Source organism: Xiphophorus maculatus, chromosome 12 (genome assembly GCF_002775205.1).
Source record: "Xiphophorus maculatus strain JP 163 A chromosome 12, X_maculatus-5.0-male, whole genome shotgun sequence".
Taxonomy (NCBI): domain Eukaryota; kingdom Metazoa; phylum Chordata; class Actinopteri; order Cyprinodontiformes; family Poeciliidae; genus Xiphophorus; species Xiphophorus maculatus.
The window spans coordinates 6,310,242-6,337,363 of NC_036454.1; the positions used below are offsets into that span (position 1 = coordinate 6,310,242).

Genomic DNA, 27,122 nt, shown 5'->3' on the forward strand with positions numbered 1-27,122 from the left:
CATAAAGCTACATAATTTTTAATGTTTAATCAGTAATACTTTTAGAACAAATTTATGTCAGATCATGATTTCTTGGTTAATGTCAAGTTGTCGTAACAAAGACATTTTGAATAATGTCAACTTTGTATTAAAAGTGTCATGATTTACCAAATGACACTTTATGACAACAGTCATAAATATTTATGAAGACTTACTCATGTTCGTGGCAGGTGTTATGTCATGTTTATGACGGTGTCATGACAGAATTATTCACAACCTGTCAAACAAAGTGTTACCCATTTCTCTGCATTCTTGTAAATAATCTAATAAGGTTTTAAAAATAATTTTGTCGACTCATGCTGAATTTGTTAAAGGGACTACAAATAAATTACCTTTGCAATGAACATTTAAACATATCTTATTATAAGATAAGATAATACAAGATAAAATTTTATTAGCCTGAAGTGGGAATTTTAAGAATTGTATAATACAATTATACAATTCTTAAAATTGTATAATTGGTTGAGGCTGTTGCACTGAGAGTGGGACAGTGAACTGTAGTAGACATCAGTCGAGGGGAAAATTTGGTGAGACATTTGGATCATAAAGCCCCACCTGGGTCCCTTTTTATTATTACAATATAAATATCAGATCTGCCATATTATTCTGAGTTTGTGAATAAATTTTCACTGTTAGTAATTAATTTAAAGAAAGAAAAAAAAAGTTTTTTACCCATAATGAAATTGGTGGATTTACATTAAAAAAAAAACCATATTCCTCTGATGGAAAGCATTAGTATTTTTTAAATCCCAACCCCAGGGAAATAGTAAAATTGAAAGCAGAAATCAAACAATAAACAAACAAAAACTATTTGATTGAGGTTCAGTGACAAAGAAAAGAAAAACGGAAACATGGTTTTTGTGGTTAAAAAGGCATTTATGAGACTTCAATAAAAAGCAAACCATTAAAAGCTAAAAGTTATCCCAAAACACTCTTGCTAGCCAAAGTTAATCCCATTTGCAAAGAGAGAGGGAAAGTCCAAAAGGAAAAAGAAAAAGCTAAGCAAGGAAAATGTTGTGGGCTGGATTTGGTGGGCTGTTTTGCTTCTTCGTGTGTTTAGTGCAATGTAGCTCATAAATCCTGCACAGAAATAAAGCAAATGGGGGAAAACATTTCCTAGCAGAAACTTCTCAGCTGACTGGCAGTGTGCAGCAGCAGGCAGGGAAAGAGCACCACTGCATTAATCCATTCTGCATACAGGAGGAAAACTCTCAGATCGGCCCAGCTTTCTCATTTCACTAGAAGGACTTTGAAATGTGGGAGCAAAATGTAAAAAATAGAAAAAAAAAACAAAACAATACTTAAGCAGTGATTAAACTGTAACTTTTTCAAACTTTACCATACCTTGAAATGACAAATCCACCCACGCCTCTTTCGGCTGTATGATTGTGTGATGGATCTAGAAAAAGGCTCCGGGTTGAAGAACCCGCTAAATTAATCATATATCAAAGAAGCTGGTGAATCACACATGAAGTGGGTGGTCTGCTGAGGATTTTTCTTTTTCAGATTCAATGCTTAATTTATGTCTGCCTCCTTCTGGGTGATTAAGAAACCACATTAAACTTCATAATTGGCTTTTATGCATTCTTTGGATTCATATTTCAAAAATGATTATACTGTGTTGACAGGTGTTAAAGAGAGAGGAGGCGAGCCATATAAAGCATAGGTTTGTAATACAGCGACTTTTTATTATTGTTTGGCCCAGTTTCTGCTGTTTAAAGAGCAGCCTGGAGCCAAACAAACAGGTCTCTTCTTCCCTTCTACCGAGGCAACAAATAGATCCCAGCACATGATACGATGAAAATCAAGCTTGTGAACTTTAAAGAAGAAAACGTTGGGGGATGAGCTACTGTGGAGAGGCTTCAAGGGGAGCAGCGATGATTGGATTCTGAAAGCAAAATGTCTTGCAAAACAACTTCAGTGTTGTTCATTCAGAGCATAAAAAGGAGAAGATACTCCGGATAGTGTTTTTTATTGGAAAAGAAAAGAAATGGAAACGCCCTTCACAACTTTGCACAGAAAAAAAGTGAAACAGGATAGCGCAGCGTTTCAGGGCTTTTTCAAAATGCTACAATGAGCTGTGTTACGAGAGAAAAGGTTTGTGGCGTTCAGTCAGGGCTAAAAAAAGTCACTTTAGAAGGCTGTTTTTAAGCAAGCAGTGTACTTTTACAGTCTGCAGTTAATCCCAAAAAGGAGGTTTAAGAGCTGAAACGGCATTATGATGAGCTTCCAGTTCACAGCACGGCTGCCTTTACTTTATTTCCCAACATTCTGACGTTGCCACGAGGGTCCTGGTTTACAGAACTGGTTTACCCTGGAGATGTTGAGCCTCCCGTCCCATCCCACTCCTCATGGCTTTTATAAGAGAACTGAAAAGGAAAAGCACCAAGGGGCCTTTCTGGTTATTATGATGGGTTAAAAGTGTCTTGATGAGTTTCAAAAGAGGCTGCAGACACGGACAAAAGCTTGGCCCCATCACCCCTATCTCTCTTTTTTTGGGTCTCTGCCTGTCTGGCCCAGAACAAAGAGCCTTCCCTCTGACCTCCAGAAGACTGTTTAGTCTGGACTTGACTGGCATGGCTGAGCCTTTAGAGTTTAAGGAAAGAAGCTGAGCAGACAAGTCCCAATACATGCAACCCATAGTGATTGACATGGGAAATAATCACCCTTGGAAACGCTGTTGAGTATTCAGCTCTAAATGGAGTTTTTTGTCTTTATAAAGTTAGTTTTGCAACAGTACATCCATGTGATAAACTATTCCCCCTCCTCTATTTTATCTTTTTCTGTTTTTTTTTACCCTAATTATTTTCCAGATCTATTTCTAATTAGTTAATGCTCTACCACATTTAATTTCATCTCAGTAAAAATACAGCGGCTCCACTAAGGTATTACATGTTTTCTGGAGAACCTTTGTGAACATACAGCTTCATGGAGACAAAGGAACTGTTGACAGTTTTCCAGCTGAAAATGGAGAGAGCACGGCACAACTAAAACCTAAGGCTGTCAATGTTAACGCAGGTCATTAACTGAAAATGTTTAATGCAATGATATTATATAACAAAGGTTAATCGTATGACTTATTTTGACTTAAAGAGACTCTTCCTCAGAGGGTTACACAGTTCACAGCAGTGTGATCTTGTACTGCGGTCAGCAAAGCAGAGTCGCAATGCCGAGTGAAACGATGAGAGAGGATAGTCAGACTGGTGACCTCAGTGGCAAATTTCACTTTTAAAAACATGTTTTTGACAAAAACCAAGATCATATGTAGCCTTCTTATTTCAATGATGAATTATTACACAACCAGTTTATAGTTAACGTTTCAAAATTACGTTTGAAAATAATAACGTAATTCCATTTAAACTGTCCTGAATGTAAAAGCCTGGAAAACTGAGATGCTTTTTTTGAGACAGTAAGTTTTTCTTTAGCATTTTTAGAACAACATGCATTTTTACAATTCTAGCTTGCAAAGTTAATCACAGAGCTAGAGTGTGATTAATCTGATTAAATCATTATAATCGAGTGACAGCACTACTAAAAACATTGCAAAAAACAATCACCAGTGCAAAGGACGTAAGAATCATGGAAGCAGCAAACACAAAAAAATACCACTGGTAACTCTGAAGGAGCAACTCAGGGAGAGAAATTATTTGTGCACCAATCAAATCTTGTAAAGGTGGAAAGAGGCACACAGGTCATTTTAAATAAGTACTTTTTAGACGAAAAGAGTTGATGAAGAGTGTGGAGAAACCCAAAACATAATGAAATTGATAAAAGCGTTTATGTGTTAGAGCGGCCCAGTCAAATACCAACCCTAAATCCAAATGAAAATGGGTGGAAAGCTTTAAAAGTGGTTGTTGTTTCTAACCTTTAAGAGTTTCATTTGTAAGCTGTTTTGGAAACCATGAGTCCTTCTGCTTTCCGTTTATAATTATGCTCTAATGTGTTTTGCTCTGTCACATAAAACCCTACTACAATAGTTGGTGGATGGAAACTGAAAGTTGAAGAGACATTTAGAAAATGTTTTCAGGGCTCTGATTGTTCTAAACAGCTCCAAGTTGACCTTTGTGTATAAAAAAACTAGAAACTTCTACATCACAGCAAGCATCTGCACAGACCTAATGTTGCATAGCTATATAATTTTATACTTGTGAGCAAGTAATGACCTTTTTTATTAGCAGTTAATCTGCATCATAAATTCTTGGCTGATGCCTCACCTTTGGTGGAAACTTACTGTTAAAATCTTTCAAAGTGAAGAACTTCAGTTTATTACCTGTTCATTCTCTGTATTATTTTTATACTCATTTTATGAAAAATAATTATTTGTATACCAGCTTATTTGTGCTTCTTTTCTTTCCGTCTTTGTGGCTGCAGGAATCCTGATGGGGATGTCCAGCCTTGGTGCTACATCGCCGATCACGAAGAAGTTTCGTACTGGAAATATTGTGACATCCCTTCGTGCCAGAGTAAGAAGCTGCCACTCCTCTCTCTATTGTCTGCCCTCAGGGACGTACAGTGGGCATGCAGACCGGCTGTTTTTATCACTGCGCTCATCTTCCCACCTGCCATGCATAGCTTCGTGGTCTGCAGTGGTTGTACGGAGCTATTATCATCGGAAAAATGTCTCTAATTGCCTCCCATCGCCCCTCCTGCTGCCTTGTCTGGGCTTGCTTTTAATTTAATGCAACTGTCAGTTCCAGCTTGTGTTTGTATGCATCCCAAATGGTTGAGCAGAAACTGGACGTCTTTTTTATGTTGGTTTCTGAATGCTATGGATGGACAGAACATCTTCAAGAATTAAAAAGTCCATTTCCCTTAAGAACACAGGATTGTAATAACCCGACCCAGAATCCGCATGGACACGTGTTTGTCAGCACTGATAGATTTTGCCTTTGGCGTCGTAGCTTGTTTTGACATGCTTCTTGTTTCCTGCCAGTTTGTGGATACAGTTGTGTGTTTAGTTCGCATTATGTGGGTGTGAGACTTTCTACGTCCAGTAAATCTCAGATTAATATGTGTGATGGACTGCTAGTACTCGGAGATTTTGTGGCTCCAAGAGACTTAGCCCTTTTGGCACAAACACACACAGAGCAAGCTGTCTTTAATACCTGCACTTTCTTTCCTTTCACCTTTTTAATCGCTCCTGTTGAAATAGAAGTCTTGGATGGATACTCCTATTGTGCTTTTCAGGTCAAAGATCACAATTCTTGCATGGCAGGTTTCAGTGATATACTGTAGGTGTTTGCATTTGGGTAAGCTTTTTATTTAAGGCTTTGTTACAATTAATATAAATTTTCTAGTGAAGTGCAATGAAAAAATATTGGTTTTTTTTTTGCTTTCTATTTAGTCACCCTTTAATGTTTCTGATCAAGAAAAAAAACAAAAACAAATATGATCTGGTAAATTTCAAAAAGTTGTTTTTAAATGATGTCATTTGTTTAGGGGGAAAAAAATTCAACCCAAACTGACGTAATACCCCTTTACTCCATGTTAGCTTCATTTTTACAAATCATATTAAGGTCTGATTTATGCTTTATAGCAATTAGAAGAAGTAGAAAAGAAATATTAATTACCTTCCAACTGTGGGGAAATTCAGGTGGACAATCAGCAAATTACAAGAAAAACAAACAAAAAAAATAGAAGAAGAACAAGAGTCTGAACAGTAAGGGCAAATTTACAACCTATAAGAGTTATACTGTATATTTCATTCAGATCTTCAAAGAAGAATGAGTAAAAATCCCTCCATATAAAACTTAAAAGATGCTTAAAGGCAGTTCATGGTCCTCTAGTCTGTCACAACCAGTTATTCTGTAATGAAATTATCATTCAAAAACTGATTTGAAAGGTTATTTTGTGCCTGATACCAAAAAATATGAGCAGATCTGAACCTTCAAGTGTGACAAAAATGTAGAAACCAACAAGGAGGCAACCTTCTCAAGGTAGCGTATATATACATAAAAGTCCTAAGCTGGTTAAATCAGGTCAGTGTTGTTGTATTCCTTTTAGTTAATATGATCTGTTGAACAAAAACAAATCATAACTCTTCAATTCATCTAAAATAAATATTCATCCTTTCCTTATTTTCATGCAAAAAGCTTCTTTTTGGAATTTATTCCTTGGTTTACATTTCCCTTCTCTTTGTTTTTATCTTCTTCACGTCCATTAGTAATTTCCCTGTTAAGTTATAGATTCAATATTTTACATGCGGTTCTTGAGTTATGGTGGCAGTTTGTGCTGTTTTTTTCACAGCATGTAGCTTCTGAGATTATTGTTACAAAGTGCCCAGTTTTGCATCTAGTCAGTTTTATTTAAACTGCACATTTTGTCTGGGAATTATAAGCTAAATGTGCCTGCAGATACAACTGAAAGTATGTAAATAACCATATGAAATGGTAAAATGTAATAAGAAATTGGTCTAGTTGAAGAGAACAAATATTTTCAATGTCCTACTTTCAACAACGTATTGAAAAAGTATCAACATCTCAGGTAAGATGTTGAGGATTCAAAGCAATAACAATAAAATATATTTTTTAAATCAGGTGTTTGTTTAAATGCGAGGTTTGTCTCTTTTGCCTCAGTTTATTAATCAGAGTTAATTTAATGCTTGCTTTTTTATTTCTGCAAAGCGTGCATTGTAGTTATTCAATCAGCTAGAATGAAAGCATGAAAAAAATTGACTGTTGTAGAGCTAGCTCTAACAGCTACAACCTAAACACACACTACTTCATTTTACTGACAACCCTGAAATGCATTCTTGTAAATGTAAGACTTCATCCGTAGTGTCCGCGCCTCCCATCAGCTGAAATTCCCTCAGGGCCTCCTATCTGCCTCCAAAGGGAAAAGTGGCTGCAACTGAGATATTGCAGAACGCTGCAATCTTCCATATTGCTACAAGATTATACAAAAACATTATTTAAAAATGAAAGCCCCACGAAAAGTGACTGTATAAAGTGAATACTTAAGGAAAAACTAAAACCTCTGGTTGATAACTAAAGATACGAGGTGATGAAATGTGCTGGGGAGGTTATAGAAAGTCATGAATATGTACACTCATAAGACTAATAACATACAGACTACTATTACCACAGTTGAAACTGCAAAAGGCAACTGTTATAAAAAGTATATATATTTTTTTTACATATTTCTTAAAACAGTCACTATGTTGTGACAGTGTAATATGAAACAGATAATCCATGAAAAGATCCTCCACTTCCTCCCTGAACTATTACTGTACTGCCGTCTGTAGACAACCAATCAGAGCCAGGAGGAGGGTTGCTGTCAAGCAAGCTCATTGAGCTCTCGCTGCTCAATGTGCTAATAGCAGAGAAACAACTTACTGTTTCAGGAAGTTGTTTATCCACTGTCATCTGTGGCTATGCTAACTAGTCTTAGCATTCACAACATGCTCCGCTGTCAAGAAGAAGCTGCAGCATAACAGAGAGATAAGGGGGAGAGGACTGGGGAAAATGAGCAGTGCCACATAGAGGTTGATTGACAACACTAAGACCCGCCTCCTGGCTCTGGATGGTTGTTTCTAGGTAGCAGTGGGGGCACTAAGAGAAGGCAGGGTTTTTTTTTTTCACAGATTATCTGCCTCATACCATACGGTCACCACATAGTTACAATTTTTTTTTTTTTTAATATAAGTTAACATGCTGCAGCTTTAAGAATAAAAACAAGAAACAGGATCGTAGATCACAAAGCAAACCACAACCACAAAATAAGACAAATTACACAAATAAATATGACAGAAAAACATTTTGAAAATAATTAGCTGACAATGAAGGTGATATTTGGTATTAAATTTTTATTTTATCGAAATAATGTCTTTCAACATAAAAGTGTCATCACTGAATCATGGATTTAAACAAAAATGAGCCTGGGGCCTGTTTAGTCATTCATACATTTCAACTAAAGTAAGCAGGAGCATAGAAACAATTCTGGGTTTGTCATGTATGAGCTTGAAGTAGACTGATGAACAGCGGTGATAATTTGAAAACACCAAGACTAGACTCTTCTGGTACCAGTGGGCCTTAAAACGTCTCTCAGTCCCTCCAGCTATCCCACTATTATCATGTCTGAGCTGCATACGTGACTAAGGTTTGCTGTTTGAATGGCTCAGGCCCATTAGGGCCATCCAGCGCTGCCTGTTGGCTAAATGGCCTCTTTGTGTCTGAAGGGTGAATTTGCCCAGGGTACGTTTTGAGTCATTATGTGTACATGTGTTTTCTACTGGAATGTGGGTGGCTTTTTTTCACAAGACTGTGTATTTTGTTCAGTGTGCTAGATAGTAAACCTTTTAAGTGTCCGTTAAGGTCAAAGTTGAAAGAGCAAACCTGGGTTTCAAATTCACAAAGCAACAGATCTATAGAGCTGGTTCACAGATTAATTTATTTGTCTTGGATGTAAATCTCCACAGTTAGCACTTAGGCTAAGCATTTTAGCTCTTATTTCTTTCTTTATTTGTCCTACAACAACCATATATAAACATGTGAGAGACATTGACTACAACTTGGAGCCAAAGTAAGTCATAGTTCTAGCCGCTTTAGATGTAAAATTATTTTAATTTTACTGATAACTTTACTTTCTGGTTAGAAATTAGACTGGGATCTCTCATTACAGAAAAAAAAAATCAAGTAAAAATGCCAGAAAGCTGATTTAAAAAGTTTATTCTTAATAATATCTTTACTCATGCTTTTATTGCTGAAAATATGACTGTAATATTACCCAAAACATTGCATTTATGAGGTCAAAACTAATATTTTTGAATAAGAACAACAGTTTTCTCTTTCATGTTTACTAGCAAATTAGCAGATGAAACAAGATGTAATTTAATTAAATTTTATGTGGCATTGACATTGATTTCAGGTGAAACTGGTTTCATGCTCACAACAAGGTGCCTCCGGGACATAATGAAGGGCATAGTTCAGAAAATATGGCACTCAACTGACACAGAATCTTGCAACACAATCTGTTGCACCAACAGGCCCAGTTTTTTGGCACGGTATTAATCCATAGCTGACTGGCTGAGCTGGATAACAAAAGTGAAAAGTAGAAATGCTGGATTAGGTCTAAAGAAACAGAAATAGAAGTAGTTTTTCACACAATTTTGGAAATGGTTTAGTTGTTCTTGCTCATGGCATTCCTTCACTTCATTGAGGCTTTTGTTTCTGCTGAGCTGCCTTCCAAAAAGGTTGAGAACTTTGAGTAGGCCATTGCAAAGCCTATCTTTTCTCATATAAATATTTTGTTGTAGATTTGCTGCTTCAATTGGAGTCATTGACCCAACTTCGGCCGAGTTTCAGCTGTCTGACAGATGGCCTCACATTTTAATCTTGAATATTTTGTTAAACAAATAAGATCCTGATCAGCTCAATAACTGTGAGGTGCTGATGTTCCATTGCTGCAAAACAAGTCCAAAATATGTTTTTGCTAATGTGCTGTTTGGTTTTTTCCAAACAGTGCGACGGTGCATAACGGCCAAACATTTCAGCTGATCAAAGGTGACTTTTCTTGAGGTTTTGTGAGTCATTCAGATGCAGCTTTTCTGCTGTTCTAGATCAGCAGATTCCTGCTTTTCTGGAGGCAATCACTCTTGTTGATGATCACTTAGTGATTATTGACATTTACAGGCATCTTTTCAACCCCAAAATATTTGCTTGTTCTGCCCTCTATCTTAATTGACATTATGACAGTATTAGAAAATCTTTCGCTGTCGAGAATAGGGCTGCAACTAACAATTATTCTAGTAGTGGATTAATCTATTGATTATTCTGATGATTAATTGATTAATCAGATTTTAAAAAATATGGCATATTCTACGGATTTTTCATTTAACCACTTAAGCCGTTTTTATACAATATTAGAAATGCATTAAAATATGCAAATAAACATAGTTAAGTTCCTTTTTATGAAATTGGAGCTGAGTGAAGCTAAAAGTACTAGTTCTATTGGCAGATTATTTAACTTATTACATGGAAAATGTCTTGTCATAAGTGCCAATGGAACTAGTACTTTTTCATCAATTTCAAGGAATTACTGACTTAAAATAAGCTCCTATTTCTTGCTTAAAAGTTACTCGTGAGCTAGTTTTGTCTTATTTTAAGAAGTAAGATATTTGCACTAGAATCTAGACCAAAATTACTTGGTAAGATTTTGTGTTTTTGCAGTGTGCTGTGAGACTCTGCCCAACATGCTAAATGTTCCACTAGCATGTAAAATGCAAGTTCATAACAACTGGAATATATTAGCCAACAATTATTGCTGCCCAAAAAATACTTTGTGATATGAATATTGCACACAATGACATTATGATGATCATATATTTACAATATATTATGCAGCCGTATGGGATAGTTTTGTTTGTCCTAAACATGGTTCTGTCTTACGAAATATCTACACTTTCTAATGAGTGAAACTTTGCCCATATCAAATGGTGTTTGACATGCCACACCTTTTCTATCTGAGCTCTTTCAATAAGAACATGAGCAGAGGTTTGCTGTGACCACAATCTCACCTAGCAGAGATGGTTTCTCCCTGCAGGGGGCCTTCAGACACGACTGCTTTGTCTCTTCTTTTGTGAAACCACAATCGCCACGTGGTGCCCCACCTTCTGGCGCTTCTTGTTCTCAATCTGCTTAATTTAACAGCTTTGGCTGCCAAGCAAAAGAACTTGATGATCTTTCAGTGTCAATGTTCCCTGTCAGCGGCTGGCAAGTAGAGCCGGAAAAAAGAAAATCCTTTCGGATGCCAAAGGAAAAGGCAACAATAATCTTTGTTTTCATTTCGTCTGGCTTTTGTTTTGTCTCTGCCTTCGTTTTGTCTACTATTTTGCTGATGTTTGATGTTGCCTGGTTTGTAGATCATCGCCACTTATTGTGGCACCTGCACCGCCTGCCAAAAGTTAATTTTCTGTCCAGCTGGGTTTCCTGTCAGTGGGTGTCATGCCACCCGGGTTACACTGAGAGTAAATCGAGGGGATAGTCATATGTAGCCAGAAGCACATAGGGGTCCATTGAAACAGGTTAAACTAGACCCAGATGCAGAACTGCTCCTATTATAGCTCCACTGGGCAAACACTTTGTTTCTGTGCTGATTCAGTTCGCAATTAAAGATGTTTATTTATACTGCTTGGCATTCTTCTTGCCATTCTGCTTGGCATTTTTTCAATGCAAATTGCACTGAAAAAATACAATCAGCTGAAAGCTTGAGGAAAAAAGTGACACATAATCAAATTGTGTTAAAAATCGAATTGGTGATTTTCTTTTAAAATGCAGAACTACAAATTGTAACCATTCCACTGAGGTGCACTGGGACAAATTTATCACAATTTTGAAAAAAGGGAGCAGGTGGAGTGAAGTCTGATTCAAAAAGGACTCATACACAGGTGTCTTTTTAAGATCATAAGTTGCTGCAAACTGATGTCTGTTTCTCTTAATCATTATGATTTTCTGCTAACAGCAAATGAAAACACAACATTTAAAATTATAATATCACATCAGACCAATAAAAAAGGCTTTTGAAAAACAGAACGGTGGGCTTAATGAAAATTATGATTAAAACTGCTTCACAGTTGTTATTTGTAAAAGGTACCTTTAATCTGACAAATAAGAAGGAATGTGTATTTAATTTAGTGAACAAGACTGTAGTTCAATTGCAAAAAAAAAAAAGCACAATGGCAAAGCAAACCGCATAAAAAAAATAAATAAATGAAGTCAGTTTTTGGTGAGGACCAAACAAGCAGACCAAAGGATTTCCGTTTTCTACTCCCCACAAGTTTGAGGTCCAAACCATCAAATGCACCACCAGGCATTTTTATTGTCAAGACTCTGGTTTTTTTTTTTAATGCAGGTCATGCATAACTGATCAGGTTTACTTTGCTGAAGCTCCTCCTAAACATCTTCATGTGACATCTCTCTCCAGCAGATGCAAAAAAAAAGGAATATGAAATTCTTCCAATACACTCACACAACTCGCTGTTAAAGCCACCCTTTGTGGATAATATCAAGCACGAATCTGCTGCATGCCTCTGTCTCTGTGCTGTGATGTTCTGAAATGCTTGTTTTTGAGACAGTCTGATGATGTGTTTTCCCCGCAGCGCTCCACGCTGGAAAGGCATTCTGTTTTGGTGTGGCTCTTCTTAGCTGACATGCATTAACAATATGCCCTAACTGAATCTGACTGACAAAGTGAAACTCTCAGGGTGAAGTCCTCAAGCGTCTGCCAAGACAACGTAGCTTTGATCTCCACATTGGGAGTTCATCTGTCAACAGCAAATAACCAGGAAAAACTTGTTATGCCGCAGTGCCTTTTCTTAACTACAGAGATGTGCAGCAGCTGTGAATGTTTTTAATGTGTCAAACAAAAAAAGTGTTTTTCTAAGTAAAAAGGCAGTGGAAGACAAACTGCATGTCACTCCATTGTAAAGAGAATCATAAATGGTAATTCCTGTAATAATAAACCCTGTGTAAACTCTCGAGCTGCCAGTTTCACACACAACTTTAATTATATATATTTTAAAGAATGAGTCGCTGTGTTTTGTTGCTTCTTTTTGTATCATACATTGTTAATGTGGCTGACATTACCTGCCGTGATAGGTAATGAGTCTTATTATCAAAATGTCACAGCTCCCACCTGTTTCAGGTTATTTTAAGGTGCGTCTTTGTTACGGAGCTGTCAGAGATTCTGCATCTGAACATTTAACCACCAGGATGCAGCGCTGCAAGGAGGTCCCGCTTTTGTCTTTATGGACAATCAGAAGGAAAGGCTGATTAACCATCTGTCACCATGTAACAAAAGACTTAACGCTAGCAACATCGCATCCATCTGGCAAGGCCGTCGCACCTTGAACACATTAAAACCTAGTAATGTGTCAGGACGGGGCGGGGCTTCTTTTTACTGCAGAACCTTCAGAAAAGTATGCAGTGATGAGATGTTGCTTAATTAAGACGGATATATGGTGCTGCCACATGGCCTTTTGAAGTTGAGGTGACACCTGAGTAACATGTGAAGAACTCATGAGTGCCACCAGGTGTTTTCTACACGTACATGCTCCGTGTCCACCAAGGGTTTTTACAAAACCAAGACTTTCTTGAACTTTCTGACCCCGACTGCAGTAAACGTCTGTCCTTTCTGAAGAAGTACAAGCTGATAAAGTTTGAGGAAATGGAAACGCTGTTTGTGGTACAGATGTTGTTTCTTTTTAAGTAAATAGATTGAAGATTAAAAAGCCTTTGAAGAAAGACCGTAAAAAGAATAACTAGCTGTTGCTTTCTTTCTTTAATTTCTGACTCTGGTTGATCTGCAAATTACTTTAAATATAAAAAAGTATTTAAACAGGTTCTGTGTTTTTAAGTTTGCATGTTGTCCTGGTTAATGTGTGTTTTCTATGGGTGCTCTGGTTTCTTCTTGAAGTCCAAAATCATGTTTATTGGAAACTCTAATATTAATAGTCCTACATAAATTGATGCAAGTCAGTTTAACACCCCAAATCTGCCTCAGACTATCCAATTATCTCAAATGTACCTAATCTTATAAAATATTTAAATTTATGTATATATTCATATAAATAATCTTTGCCTATCTTAGCATTTTTATCAGAAGTTTCAGCACTTCTGAAACGAGCAGCTTAAAACGGATAAATTTAGAGCGGATCCCACTGATGTGGGCTGTTTATAACCCTGCCATGCTATTATCCATCTGGCTTTTGTTTCCATGCTGTCAGATGATATGATGCCAAAGGGAAAAAAATGCATCACCTCATAACGCATCTTACGCTCTACCATACACCACAATCTAATCACCACAGAAAGCAGCCTACCACTGATTATTATTTTTTTTGGACATGGAGAAACACTCAAATATGATAAAAATCACCAAAAAAATCACGAAAATTAACATTACATATTCTTTTATGAAAACATTTTGCTCAAATGAGGATCCAGGATAATTGAAACTGAAAGCAAAACTTGTGGCGTCTCTGATTAACTTCACTAACATGGGCAGATGCCCAGGGCGGCAACAGAATGAGGGGAATGAGGAGCAATTAAATGAAACAACAGGAAAATGAAGAAATATATGACACTTTTTAATTTCTCAGGGAGCCTTGAATTATTTCTCCATAGAATGTTTTTCAATGTGTGAGCATGCACAACAGCCTACAAAACAGTAACATCAAATTTAGTAGAAAACAATTAGTGTATTTATTTAGTTTTATAGAAGTTTAAATGAGCTCTTTTTAAATATCTTGACGTAACTTTATGCCAGTGACTGCGTTGTTACTTCCAAACACCAAAATGTCTCTGAATCAAAACTTTGCAGTGGGAATCCAGTTGGAGGGAAACAATTTCAATAAAGCAAAATTAATAGTTAATTGCCTTAAGAAGAAAAGAGTGAATTTAAACAAGACATGTTTTTGAAACAAAGTCGCTCATGTGGTTTGGAAATCAAAGCCAGACTGAAGTTGAGATTCGGCTCTGCCTCGTGGCGGTTGCGGTTGACCTTGTGATGCTTTTGGGTTTCGGTGATTGCATAATTTATCTCACTCTTTACTGTTTTTAGAGACAGAATATTTTCCCTAGGTGGTCTGATGCCAGCTGTCACCACAAACAGAGCTTTTTGCCTGCACACTGAAGCAGGTTCAGACACCACTGTGTAGAGAAAGGGTGCGTGCTGGAATAAATTTTCTGCTCTGATACAACAGTGTCAATCCAGTCAGATATCCAGATTATGAGACAGCAAATCCTTTGGCACACTGGGTTAATTGTGGTTGTTATAAGGCTAATATAAATAAAGTATATTTTTTCCGATGTTGAATTGCGGTCAGTCATGCAAGGGGATGTTTTGGCTGAAGAAGGTTGCTGTTTTTTCCCACTCATATTAGTAATGGAGTAAAATTTTAAATTGGGACTTTGAGGAAAGAAAGACGGATTTATTACAGGCAACTTTAGGAAATCATGAAACCCTGACTGTCTTATCAAGTGGCTCCATTTGGGGGAAGAGTTCAGAAAAGGGTGCTAATTGTAAATAAACAGCCCATTCTCACTCCCAACTCGTCATATATTAACGCATGGGACGGTCCGTCCTCGTCACATGTTGACGCGCAGGGTACCCCTTTCGCGCCAATATGTGACGCGAGGTGTTTTACACTATGCCTTACCGTAATTTTTGCCCTAAACCTAACCAAATCGTTGGGTTTTGAAGGTTCGGCAGCGTTTACGAGAACCCTTCGCGTAAAAAATCCACATAAAACATGTGACCTGCCCAAGTCGTCAACATATTGACGCGAAGGGGGTACCCTTCGCGTCAATATGTGACGCATGGTCAGAAATTGTCCTAAGTCGTCAATATATGACGAGTTGGGAGTGAGAATGTGTTGCAAAACGCTTATCATGAGGATATAATCTAATTTGTTTCTAGCCTCTAAAAAACCAAGTTACTTTTCCAAATGTGTACATAAGCATATTTTTCTACATACAGCTTGTTTAGTTTCACAAAGGTTACTAATTTGCTTAATGGAAACCTCTCCGTTGATTGGCCCGTATTATAAATCTTAGTGATTAGATATTTACATAATGAAGAAATAAAGGCAATCTGCTGAAAAGGTCAACGTGTGGTGAGAGACAGAAAGCCCTAAACACTTATCGGCACCCCTGTTAAGAAATTATGATCAGAATTATTGAAAACACTGATATTTTTTAATTAGAGTCAAACTGTTTGCTGCCAGAGTGGCACTCTACAAGAGAGTGGAACTAGTAAAAAAGTGGTTAATTGTCAAATAGGTTTTCTCCTTGTGTATTTGCATGTCAACTCATGAGAAGAGTTCTCCTCTGTACACACTGCCCTATAGGAGGTTGTTTCTGCATGCTGGAGCCGCCTGCTAATACTAAAGTTACGGGTTATGCCATGGCACCAAATTAAAGGGCAGCCATGTTGGGATTTTTAAGGTGTCTGGACCAAATATGACCATCTGTAGTTCAAAATCCTAAATAATTACACTGGTTAGGGTTTACCTTAACTTCGCTGAACTTTCTGCACAGAATGGAGATTGTTTAAAATGTTGTTTGAGATGTGGGAAGCCTTTTTTTCTGTTTGTGAAAACAGACACAGTATTTTCTAAAATGTTCTTTGGTATGGGGGGCCTCCTTACAATGAAACAAGTGTGAAAATCCTTAGAAACCTGTCTTATTTAATTGACTTTAATTGGCCAAAAATCAGCACAGAAATGGTTCAAAGGACAAAATGTCAACCATCTTCCATGACCATCTCGTTCCCCAAATGTAAATCTTGCAGAAAAACCTGTGGAGTAACTTGAAGGGAAGAATACAGGAGTCAAGATTATGTGATCTCTCTTTATATATGCTCCAAAACTGTGAAAGGCTATAAGGGAATCCTGACAAGGTTACTGTTGAGTTGTAAAGATTTGAATTGCAATAAAAGATGAATTTATTTCATGGGTTTTCCCAATATCTTCACCAGGAGTGCCAAAAAGCAGTTGTACTGTTACTTGTAAGTAAGCAAAAAGTGGATTTTAAAGCCTTAAACACACTCTATGGTATCTAATCTTTTCAAAGGCAAAATAGTGCTGTGAAGAAACCTTTTATTCAGAAAAGTCCTCTATAAGCAACCAGGAGGGCACCGCTGAGATTTTCTCCCTCGTCTGGCTCCGGATTCTTTAGACATAGTTCAATTAAATCATTCAGGCCATTAGGGAATTAGAGGTATTGATCATGAGGGCAGCGGGTTTCGTAGAATGTTTGCTAATGAGAACAAGTAGACTGGCAATTGTTTTGTGCTTACCTTCGGAGGGAAGGAGAGAGGAGGAGACTGACAGCAGGTCAAGCACTCAGGGTTCATAAATGATGGCTCATGGCCAAAAGAACATCAACATTGCTTCAGGTGAATGCACAACTTTTCATTGAAATCTTAAAAGTTATTTTATCTATTAAGTGTATGTGATCTTTTTTTTTTACATTTAATTAAAACAGTGTGGTCAGTCTAAGCTGTTTAAGGATATAAGCATTGGTTATTTTGTCAGTAGAAAGGTACTTAGAGTGAAAGAAAGACATTTTATTTCAAACATTTAGCTTAAAATACTTTTTCTGCTTTTACATTTAAGACATTGACAAGTAGAAAGAAACAAAATCTTCCTAGTATATGGAACATTTTTATCATCTGCCATTCTGCTAAATTTAAACTACCGCTGTCATGGACGTGTTGGCAAGAACAACAGACCATAGCAGGACTTTTAGAAAAGATGTTTCTGGTACCTCTTTGGTGTTTCTGGGTGTTAAACATTGGTAAAATACTCTATAGCATTGCTACATTCAAGCAATTATTTGGTTATTTTATTCTTTAATGAATCTTTCTGCTGTAGACAGAGTTGTAAACTAAGCAACTATCTCACTATATTTTTGGAGACCCTGATATGAAAGTGTGCGTTGTTCTTTCTCTTGCTGTTTCATACTCTCCTACCCTTAAGTTCCCGTATTCAGAGCGATCCTCACACACAGCAGTCCTTCCCAGTTTCTGTCAGATCAGGAACCTTCTGTCCACCAGGCTTTAAATGAATCTCACGTACCTTTTGTAGTGCAGTTGGCCTTCGTGAATCTCTGTTGAAACAGATTTGTTGGTCCTGAAGTATGAAGCTGACAGGGAGTCTGAGGAAGGTCAAGACCAAAGTGGATTGATATTTGATCAGAGTTCTCCAGTCACTAGATCTAATTCACCCACTTCTTAAAGCAATTCCAACTTCAAAGAAGTTTATAAAAATGTCATTTTATGACATTTTAAACCATCATTAGCTTTGCTGTTGGAGAAGTCACAGGAAGTTGAGGTTGGAGGTGGTGCAACACTTATAATCTTCCTGTCTAAAAAAATGCAAATGCAAAGCATTTCCAGGCAAAGTAAGAGTCTAATACAAAAAATTAAGCAAAAAAACAAAACAACCCCCCCCCCCCCCCACACACTATTTTTTAAATGACAAGCTAAATCGTTCTAATTGTAAACTGAGATTTCATTTTAGTCCTAAATCTGTCACCTGAACTCCCAGTGAAACAATCATGTCTTCTAAATACACAGCAAACCAGGCTCCAGTGAAATAATGATCATATTTTTATGCTGTTCTTCAAAGTCATATTATTGGCAAAACTAATACTCCTGTTACTGACTGACTGGGGAATTTCAAATGTTTGTGCTGTTTTACACTCATCTTTTTACAAAATAGGTCTTCATGTTTTTCCGCAGTTGTTGTCTCCAGCTGCTTTGTGGTATCACTGCGTAAGAAATGCAGTGTTTTCTTTTTTTGTCTTTCATTCTGAATGATGTAAGAATCAAGAGGTTTCACTCTGCAGTGTAGCATTTGAAGTAAAGTTTATTTACATCAGTTTGAAAATGTGCAATAATAAAGTGAGAGACTCTAAAGTTAATGTCTGGTGCCCAGATAAGCAGTGGAGCCTGTCACTACAATATGTGATGATAAATGAAGTGCTTATCTTTCACCTAAGGTGGCCACAAAGTATCTGCTCATCTTTTCATCTCCAGATCTCCCCAGTATCAGGTCTCCTGGCTCTCCTCAGGACACGGCCTATTTAGTTTGTCGGCAGAGGCGGCGATGCAGTGTGGTGGCCATTTTTCATGTCTTCCCTGCATTGTTCGGACTCAGAGAAGACACTAATTATTCATTTAAAGCCCTGCTTCTTCTCCCTTCCCTCTAATTAGATGGTTAGTCACTATCCCAAGGCCCCAAGCGGGGACATTGATCTGCTCTGTCTCTGTCTTGTCGTAGCAGTCTCCACCTCACACACAAACAAAGAAAAATCACTCGCACAGATTCCACTTATAAATGTATTTGTTACCTGTGTAGTATGCATAAAAGGCAAACAGAGAAACATGCATTGGTAAATCTGTATGTTAGATCTAATTCCTTTTTTCTTCCTGCCCAATAATAAGTCCATTTACTTTAACTTATTCCATTTAGTGGCTGGAGAATTTATGATCTGCATAGAAAAACAAAAGCAACTAAAACACACAACAGCAACTCCCACGTCTTGACAAACCATGCTGAGTTTCCAGAAACTCCAGGGGGAGCTTTGCGGCATATTTGTCCATTTTCCTTATGTTCTGGTGGGCTGCGGTGCAGTCGACTGGAGTAATAACAGGCTTGGTGAAATGCAGCAGCTGTATTTGTTTACGTATTGAATATACCATACTACAAAGCTGTAATAAACGAGGCCGAGTCACAAGGAGAAACGAGACAGAGCAGGGAATAAAGACACAGAAACAGAAAGCAGAGGTGCAGTGCATCAAACTTAAACATTTAACTTGCTAGGGTCAGATTCATGAACTGCTGGAAGACTTTCCAAGACTTCAGTGCACCTTTGTTTTAAATTACTTGCAATTATCCTTTAAGCACTTGAGGAATGAGCTTTTAAAATCCCACATGAAGTCCTTCAACCTAAATGCTGCTCTCTAGTGTAAACACTAATGACGTTTGGATTGGATGTTAATGAAGCAGTGATGCAACTAAAATGAGCATCTTTAATTTTTCACACTGGTTATTTTTCTCTATTTTGTCTATTTAGTTTGCTTTCTTTTCACCCTTAAGTCAAACAAAAACTAAATTAGATTCTGTTATACTACACTGACTTCTATCAAAAGGCGCTTGGAGGTTAAACACTGCTACAGATGAAAAATAATAAAAATAATAATAATGTGTTTTGCTTTGCAAAGCTGCCAGAATGTAAAGCATGTGAAACAGTACAGAGAAAAGTAGTCTTTTGCTTTGTCTCATCATGCCTGCATTTATTTTCTCTGGAGGTTTTGTCTCTGGCAGCCTCAGTGATTGCAAAATCCTCAGGTGTTGGACTTCTCTTAAGGCTGTGCTGCTCCTCCGCTGGTATGTTTTTGAAATTAATAGAAACTGCTCAGGACCATTTGTCTGTGTTAGCAATACGTCGTCGTGGCTTGTAAAAATTTGCAGCATCGTATTAAGTGTGCCTGTTATATGCAAATAGTGTGCAGCTAGAAACAAGGACGTTCTTATAAGAACTGGAAGACATGGAGGAGTTTAAAATGTTTTTTAAGTTACGATACAAAAAGGACACTTTGTTTTTGTAACCAATTCTCTGTTTTCAAAAAAAAAAAAAGATGATTTAAGTTTTTTTGTTGTTTCTTTTTGTTTTAGTTTTTAATTTTAATGAAAAGAAACTAAAAGGTTGCTTGTCTTGTCAGCCACTATTTGGTTGAAACTTTTGGTGACCTCATTTCAAGAGCATCACTTTGAAAAGTGGAGATTATGCCATTATGTTAAAAGAACATGGATTTTAACATAATGTTAGAAGGATTTTGCACTGTAAAAATTCTTAATCTTTCTTTATTAGAATAATAATTTTTAAAATGGCTGCAAATACATATAAATATTGTTTCTTCATTCTTATTTTATTTCCTCTAAAGTCAAATTGTTTGCTTTTTCACCCAGCTTTGGACAATAAAGCTAATTCAGATAAAGAAAAATAATGATTACAAACAATATGCTGTTTGTAATCACAACTCAGATCTCACACATGTACTAAAGATGTGTTATAAATTATAACACTCATTTGGATTGAATTTCAGCTTTCTAAGCACCTATAAGAATAATAATCACCCAATTCTAGATCAAATGTTTGTTTTGGGTGTTAGATTTTTACAATCCGAGGAAATATTAATTCAATTCTGTTACCTGTTGAACAATTATTTTGGCTAAATGTAAATGTGTTTTAAAATAATTAATCTTCCATACTTAGATGTGCTGAACCAACAAAGTAAAATTACCGACTCGACTTAAGAGAGCAGAAGAAAAATGTTCATTTATTATTTTGTGAAGGTAATTACTCATTATGGAAACCTCGTGCCATCACGTACAGGTTAAAGCCCCCAGGGAAGATTTCATCTCTGATCTGTGTGGGTGCTGCCAATCAGCCTCCTGAAGCTGACCTTTCATGTCCCCACGCCAAGAACTGCTCAGGCAGAAACTCACAGACTCACAGTGGTTCCTTGCTGAAGAAAATCAGAAAGAAAAGTTAGTAGGACTTTTAATATTTGTTTAGAGCAAGTAAAACAGTTTATACATTGATTTGATTCTATACTTAATTAGCTTACTTTGTTAGTTTTTTTTTAGTTGCTAAAAGTGTTCTTGTTCTTGAATGTCCCTGTTCTGTAGATGGAGTGGACTAACATAGGCTTCTTATCAAGTTAGCTGACAATACCTGATTACAAAAGCATTAAAATTCACCACAGCAACTTATTTTTATTAGTATTTTGGATATTGTATAGACAAAAGAAACAGGTTATAAATATTTAGGAAGCATTGTGAGAATAGCTTACGGCTAACGTTAGCCGCTAATGTTAACTTTAGATTTCAAGCTTTCTCTCAGGGTAAATTAAAGTAGTAATTACATAAGTCTAGTCGATACGTAACTACACATTGAACATAGATTTATTTAAAATACAGTTTCAGATTTATTAAAAATATTGCTACCATTTTGTTAAAATGTAAAAAACTGCATTTTCGATTTATTTTCAGCATTCGAACCAAATTAGAATAAGACAAATGCTACATCTGGTCTGAATTTGAACAAAAACATTAACTCTTTTTGTAAACATAAAAAATGAAGTCTTAGAATCTCATTTCAGCCTCACGACAGTATTATATAGTTCCGTCTTGTGAGGGGGATGTCATTAACACGTCATTTAATTACTTAAGACAAAGGGATTTTGAATGCTTTTTACTAATTTGTTGTAAATGTTCCTTTTTTTGGATAAATAAATCAAAAACCATAAGACATAAAGCTTTCTCCCAGTTATTGTTCAGAGTGGAAAAAGAAAGATACCCATAAACAACATTAAAGCCTTTCTTTATGGATTTGTTGACTTTCGGTTTATGTTTTAACTCCCGAAGGACACTTTCTTGATTTATTACATTCAGTAAAGCACAAGAAAGACAATTCCAAGTAATCAAGTTGTTTGAAATAGAGAAAAATAACCATGTTTAAAAATCAATCACTGCTTGTCTTTGTAGTCTTCTTGGCTGGAACAAATTGTGATCTTGGCTTTTGAACTGAATCCCTGCAGCACTCCAATGACCTAATATTTGACCTCATGTTCACTGCCTTGCCTCATCTTGAACACTGTGTTGTGAAGATCAAGCAGAAAGCCATAACTGTGTCAATTTAATATAATTAGAGACAACCTCTAAATGTGTTTTTGGAGTTTTCTGTCTTTGCTTTTAACCCTCCAGATGTCGTAGGAATTTCAGATTTTCTTCCCATAATAACACGTTTGTCGCCTCAGCTCATCAACCTGCTTGCATGAACTCGCTGCCAGTGCCTGCTGCAAAATGTTTGATGTTTCAACCTATGTGTTTTTTTCTTGTCTTTACCACTCTTATGTTTTTGGGGGGTTCTTGACCGAGGAACATATATCTGAGGTTAGGCACATTGCGTTTCTGTGCAGGAAGGTAAACAAAGCAAGCTGTGAATATAAGAGTCCAATTGAACCCCCATCCTGCTGCGATCTCCAAAGGTTTTCACAGGTCTGGATTGGAGCTCCTTGTGTTTCCTCCATTTCTCCCCTTTGGCTCATTAAAGCCCAAATTCCACCAGCAGCTTTGAAGTGTGTTAAACATTTTTGTGTTTTTTTTCTAAGTGGATATTTGTGCTTGTTGAGTCTGCAGCACAGATGTCTGTGATGGTTGTTTTCTCCAAGAGTTTTGAGGCAGGACAACTTTTGGGATAAAGATGAGTAAAAGCGTCGCAAGATCCACGTAAAATCCAAAGCTGCTCCGGCGTGATACGATCCCACCTGCTGCTCAACGGCGCGAAGTGAGACGAGACGAGGACAAAGAACGATAAATTGACTGCAGTCTGAAATCTTCGCGTCAAAGCAGAGTGAAAAAAAAAGATTATTTCTGCCTTTAATCTGAGTTGCTGAGCCCTGCAGTAGCAGTTTTCCCCCCACTTTGCTTTTCATAAGGCATCACTGAAGTGCCTTGCTTGGAGGGAGGTTGCTGGTTTCCAGCCAGGTGTTTATCTCTGCTCCCGCGGTGCACACTCCTCAGGGGTCAATCCAGTGCATACCTGAGCAACAGATAATAAAAAAACTGCTTCCCCAGCTCTCTTTGCTCTCTGTATGAAACACTGAAAACCTCAAACACTCTCATTACTTTCTTATTTCCTTTTAACCTGTCATATAATCCAGCTCCTAACTAAGGCAGTGTGCTCCTTCGTGTCACAGTAAATGACCCAAGCAACCGTATTTACCCTCCTCTGAAGCTGTGGCTTGGCTGGAGCTCAAAAAAACAACAACAAAAAAGAATGCTGCACATGATTTATTGCTTGTGCGACAGAGTTAGATGACTTTGTCTTCAAATGCTGAGTCATTTGTCAAACACAGTGCGTTGGAAGACCAAATAACGGTCACTTTGCGGCCAACAATTGAGAATGTGTCTGTTTCGTGTCGTTTCTCCTTGTACCCACCAGTCTGTGGCGGAATCTTAAACATGTCACACTTTTCTTTCTGAAAAGCCTTTGTGCTTAATTCCTTCATAAACAGAAAGAATTTGCAGAATCTCACTGGGGATGGCAGCGAGCATTCGTGCCAGCTGAAAAGTTAACACTGGCACCAGCACCATAGACCCAAACTATGTGTGGGTGGTCTTTATCAAGGTCAGTTCGACGCAAGATGTTTTGACTGCAGCGAGGTTGTAAATATTTAATCCAAATTTATGGTCTGTCCATGATGCTTTTGTTTGCATATTATCAGTACGTTCCAAAACAGAACCAGGACAGCAGAGTGAAAATGTCTCTCGTTGGTGCTGGCTGCCGTCAGCGGCTCTGTTTGTTATTTCGACAGCTGCTGCCGAGAGTCTCAGTTCTGGGACAATGCAGCATCGGGGGACGAACAGCCCTGCAGTCTCCGGGTTGTCAAACTTTGCATCCAGAGACCAAGATGTTGTTACTGCACCAAAAACAAACGTTCCTCTGTTTGATATCCAACTTGTGATCAAATAAATCCCTTGATATGTAACAGCAATATATATCTCTCGGCTTTCAATTTTGCATTCTAGTTGTGTCCTAAAGCGTGATTGACAATCTTTGCTCATGTCTCGTCCATCTTTGTTTTAATGAGGTCTTCTGCGCTCTGTAGAAGGATGATACCCCTCCTAAGGAAAAGTTTTTTTTTTTCTTGCTTCCCATGGAAATAGCTTTCAATTTGTGAATGCATTACTGTTTGTCAAATTTGCTGGACTTCACAATGCTGCAGTAAAACACAAGAAAGCCAATTTATATGAAAAACAAATCATAAATGGGACATGGACTGCCAGAGGCTTTATTGGCTCTTCCTGAGCTATTATGCTGAATTTAAAGGCTTTGGAGTGTGTAATCACTTTGCTAGATTTAAAGAGATAGCATTTGAGATGGGACTCCATTTAGTAAATATACTGTGGATTAAAGGAGGCAAACAGATAAAACTACAGAGCTGTGATATAAAAATGTTCCATCTCTTACCTACATCTGTTTGGTCAGGATGGGGGGAAACAGCTTATAGAGAATGAAAGACAGTAAATACAACTATTCATACATCTTTGCACCTCTCCAGACTCATTCTCTTTTTGCATATTTTTCCAGAACGCTAATAACAAGAAGTGCAAACAGTTATTTATTCAATAATGAATGAAGTGTTTTTGTATTTAATTCTGACCTTGTACAATGTTAAGTTAAGTGTTCAATAAATTCCATTAAAATAATCCCAATCTCCTAATGTCCTTTTCACCGTCCTCCCATCTCTCTGCAGTGCCTGGGAATCTAGGCTGCTTCAAAGACACCGGTCATCCTCCGACTCTTCCTGGAGTCCATGACATCTCCAACAAACTCACAATCCAGACCTGCATCAACTTCTGTCGAAGTCAGAAATACTCGGTGAGATTTACCATGACGTCATAGTACGCTGGAAGAAACGAAAACGTGCAACTTCAAAGACAACAAAACACCTTCTTTTTGTCCACCTGTTGGATTAAATACCGTCCAGAAAACTGTCCATATTGCACTTAAATTAGTCTTCAGCTCAGTTTTAAAGTGAATGATGATTCGTTTTGTTGTCATTTGAATGACCTCATTATTCAGCCATCAAACATGCCGCCTCAAACCACTCTGTGGATGACAAATTATCCCAATAATTAGGCCTGACAGCAGGAAATTAATGGCTGTTAGCCCACTGAACACTTCCTCTGCAAGGCTTTTTTCATTTTTCCATCACAATTGTTGCCACCACAGACTGCGCCAGGTGTTGATTTTCTGTCCCAGCAGATCCGCCCCACCTCCGTCCACAATGACAGACACAGATGAGTCTTTTTCACCTGTTAGCTATGCACATGAAGCAGAAAGAGGCTACCAGTTTTAGTTTTATTGTTATTGTCCTTGACAAACAATAACTACTGGAGAATCTAGAGCCCACATGACTTTTTGAGTGAGGCATAAATGAGGCATAAATCTGTCCCTCCCTGACTTCATTTTACGGCTTGTGTGGAGAGCAGAGGCTGAATGAATTCCTGTTTCATGACACAAAACATGGAGGGTGGGAAATGTTGCCCGTACCTTCAATTCACCAAATTCATCTCAGCCCAGAAATTGGAACAATGGTGTCTTTTTCGAATGAAAGACTGATTCTTTTGAGAACAAGCGTTCCCAGTGTCTGGGAGGACATTTAGGGATGAAGCTTTTAGTTTTTTTTACTGCCATATTCCAAATCTGTAAGGAGCCAATTATCATTAACTTTGGGTTTCATGGTAAAAGCTGTTTGAATTACTCCCTTCACATTATGTGCACTTTACACCTTACAAAAGTATTCAAACCCCTAAACCTTTTCCCATTTCGTCATTTTGCAAACGCAAACATTTATGTATTTCTGTGGATTTTCTTTTTTTGATGGATCAATGTAAGAAAAAATTTACAGTTAATTGTAAAAAGGAAGGATGCTGATATAAGCTCTTCAAAATAACTAAAAATACTAAAAACTGTGGCATAAATTCATATTCAGACTTCCCAAATTAATATTGTGTAGAAGAGCCTTTTGCTGCAATTAATGCTGCAGATCTTTTGGGGTATGCCTCGCTTTGCACATATGAAGACTAAAATTTCTGTCTAATCTTCACAAAAAAGTTTAAGTTCAGTTAGATTTGATGAAGAGTGCAGCTGGGCGATACAAAAAAAAATGATGCAGAGGTGATTTTATTTGTCAATATCAGCTCACATTTTTCCAAAGCATGATTTTTACCTGTGATGTTTGCAGCTGTAAATTGGGAAAATGTGAAAAGATTAAGGAATGAAAATACTGTTTGCTAATCCATACAAATTAAATGTAAACAGCAATGAACATAAATGTGATTTTTGATATTTAAAAGACCACAGAAAGTCAACAGTCTGTCGTGTATTTCGATATATTTTCAGCATTTTTTCCCCAAAAGCTGAGAATATCTCATTGTGTTGCTTCTCAGTCAGCAGACTTGAGACCCTGAAGGGTTTGTCTCCGTGTCTCTCTTGACAAATTGATTTCAAATGAAAATCACTGACTGGAGTTTGTTCCAAACTTTCTGTTTTGCAGCTTGCCGGCATGGAGTCAGGTTATGCCTGCTTCTGTGGCAACGAAGCAGACCTGCAAGACCATGTGGAATCGTCCAGCATGGAGTGTAACCACGTTTGCTTCGGCGATCACACTCAGCCCTGCGGAGGAGACGGCTGGATCATCGTCTTTGACGGTAAACGCCACTGAGGCATTTTTCTCATCCCTGTGCTGCAGTTTGGTGGAAAAATTAAGTTCTTAGGGAAAAGTTTGACAAAACTGTATGGTGAAATCTTTGCAGCAATTTCTGTGAGCCTAAAAGATAGCACCCAGTGCCTGCTTGATATTACATGGGCCTAATAAATTTAGATTTTCCACATGTCACAGTTGCAGTGTGCCATGAATATTCATATCTATTTTATTTATTATTCACATATTTGTGAAATACATAATGGCTACAGCAGGATGGAATAGAATAGGATAGAATTTGC

At 37.4% G+C, this 27,122-nt stretch overlaps 1 protein-coding gene across 2 annotated transcripts in view; it reads left to right on the forward strand.

Moving 5' to 3' along the window:
- Positions 1 to 27,122, forward strand: part of kremen1 (kringle containing transmembrane protein 1) — a 77,225-nt gene that overhangs the window by 40,595 nt on the left and 9,508 nt on the right. For both annotated transcript variants that reach the window (XM_014470545.2, XM_023343834.1), the window contains exons 3-5: positions 4,411 to 4,502; positions 24,868 to 24,992; positions 26,674 to 26,827. In XM_014470545.2, the coding sequence (XP_014326031.1) occupies positions 4,411 to 4,502; positions 24,868 to 24,992; positions 26,674 to 26,827 (371 nt within the window). The remainder of the gene's footprint in view (positions 1 to 4,410; positions 4,503 to 24,867; positions 24,993 to 26,673; positions 26,828 to 27,122) is intronic.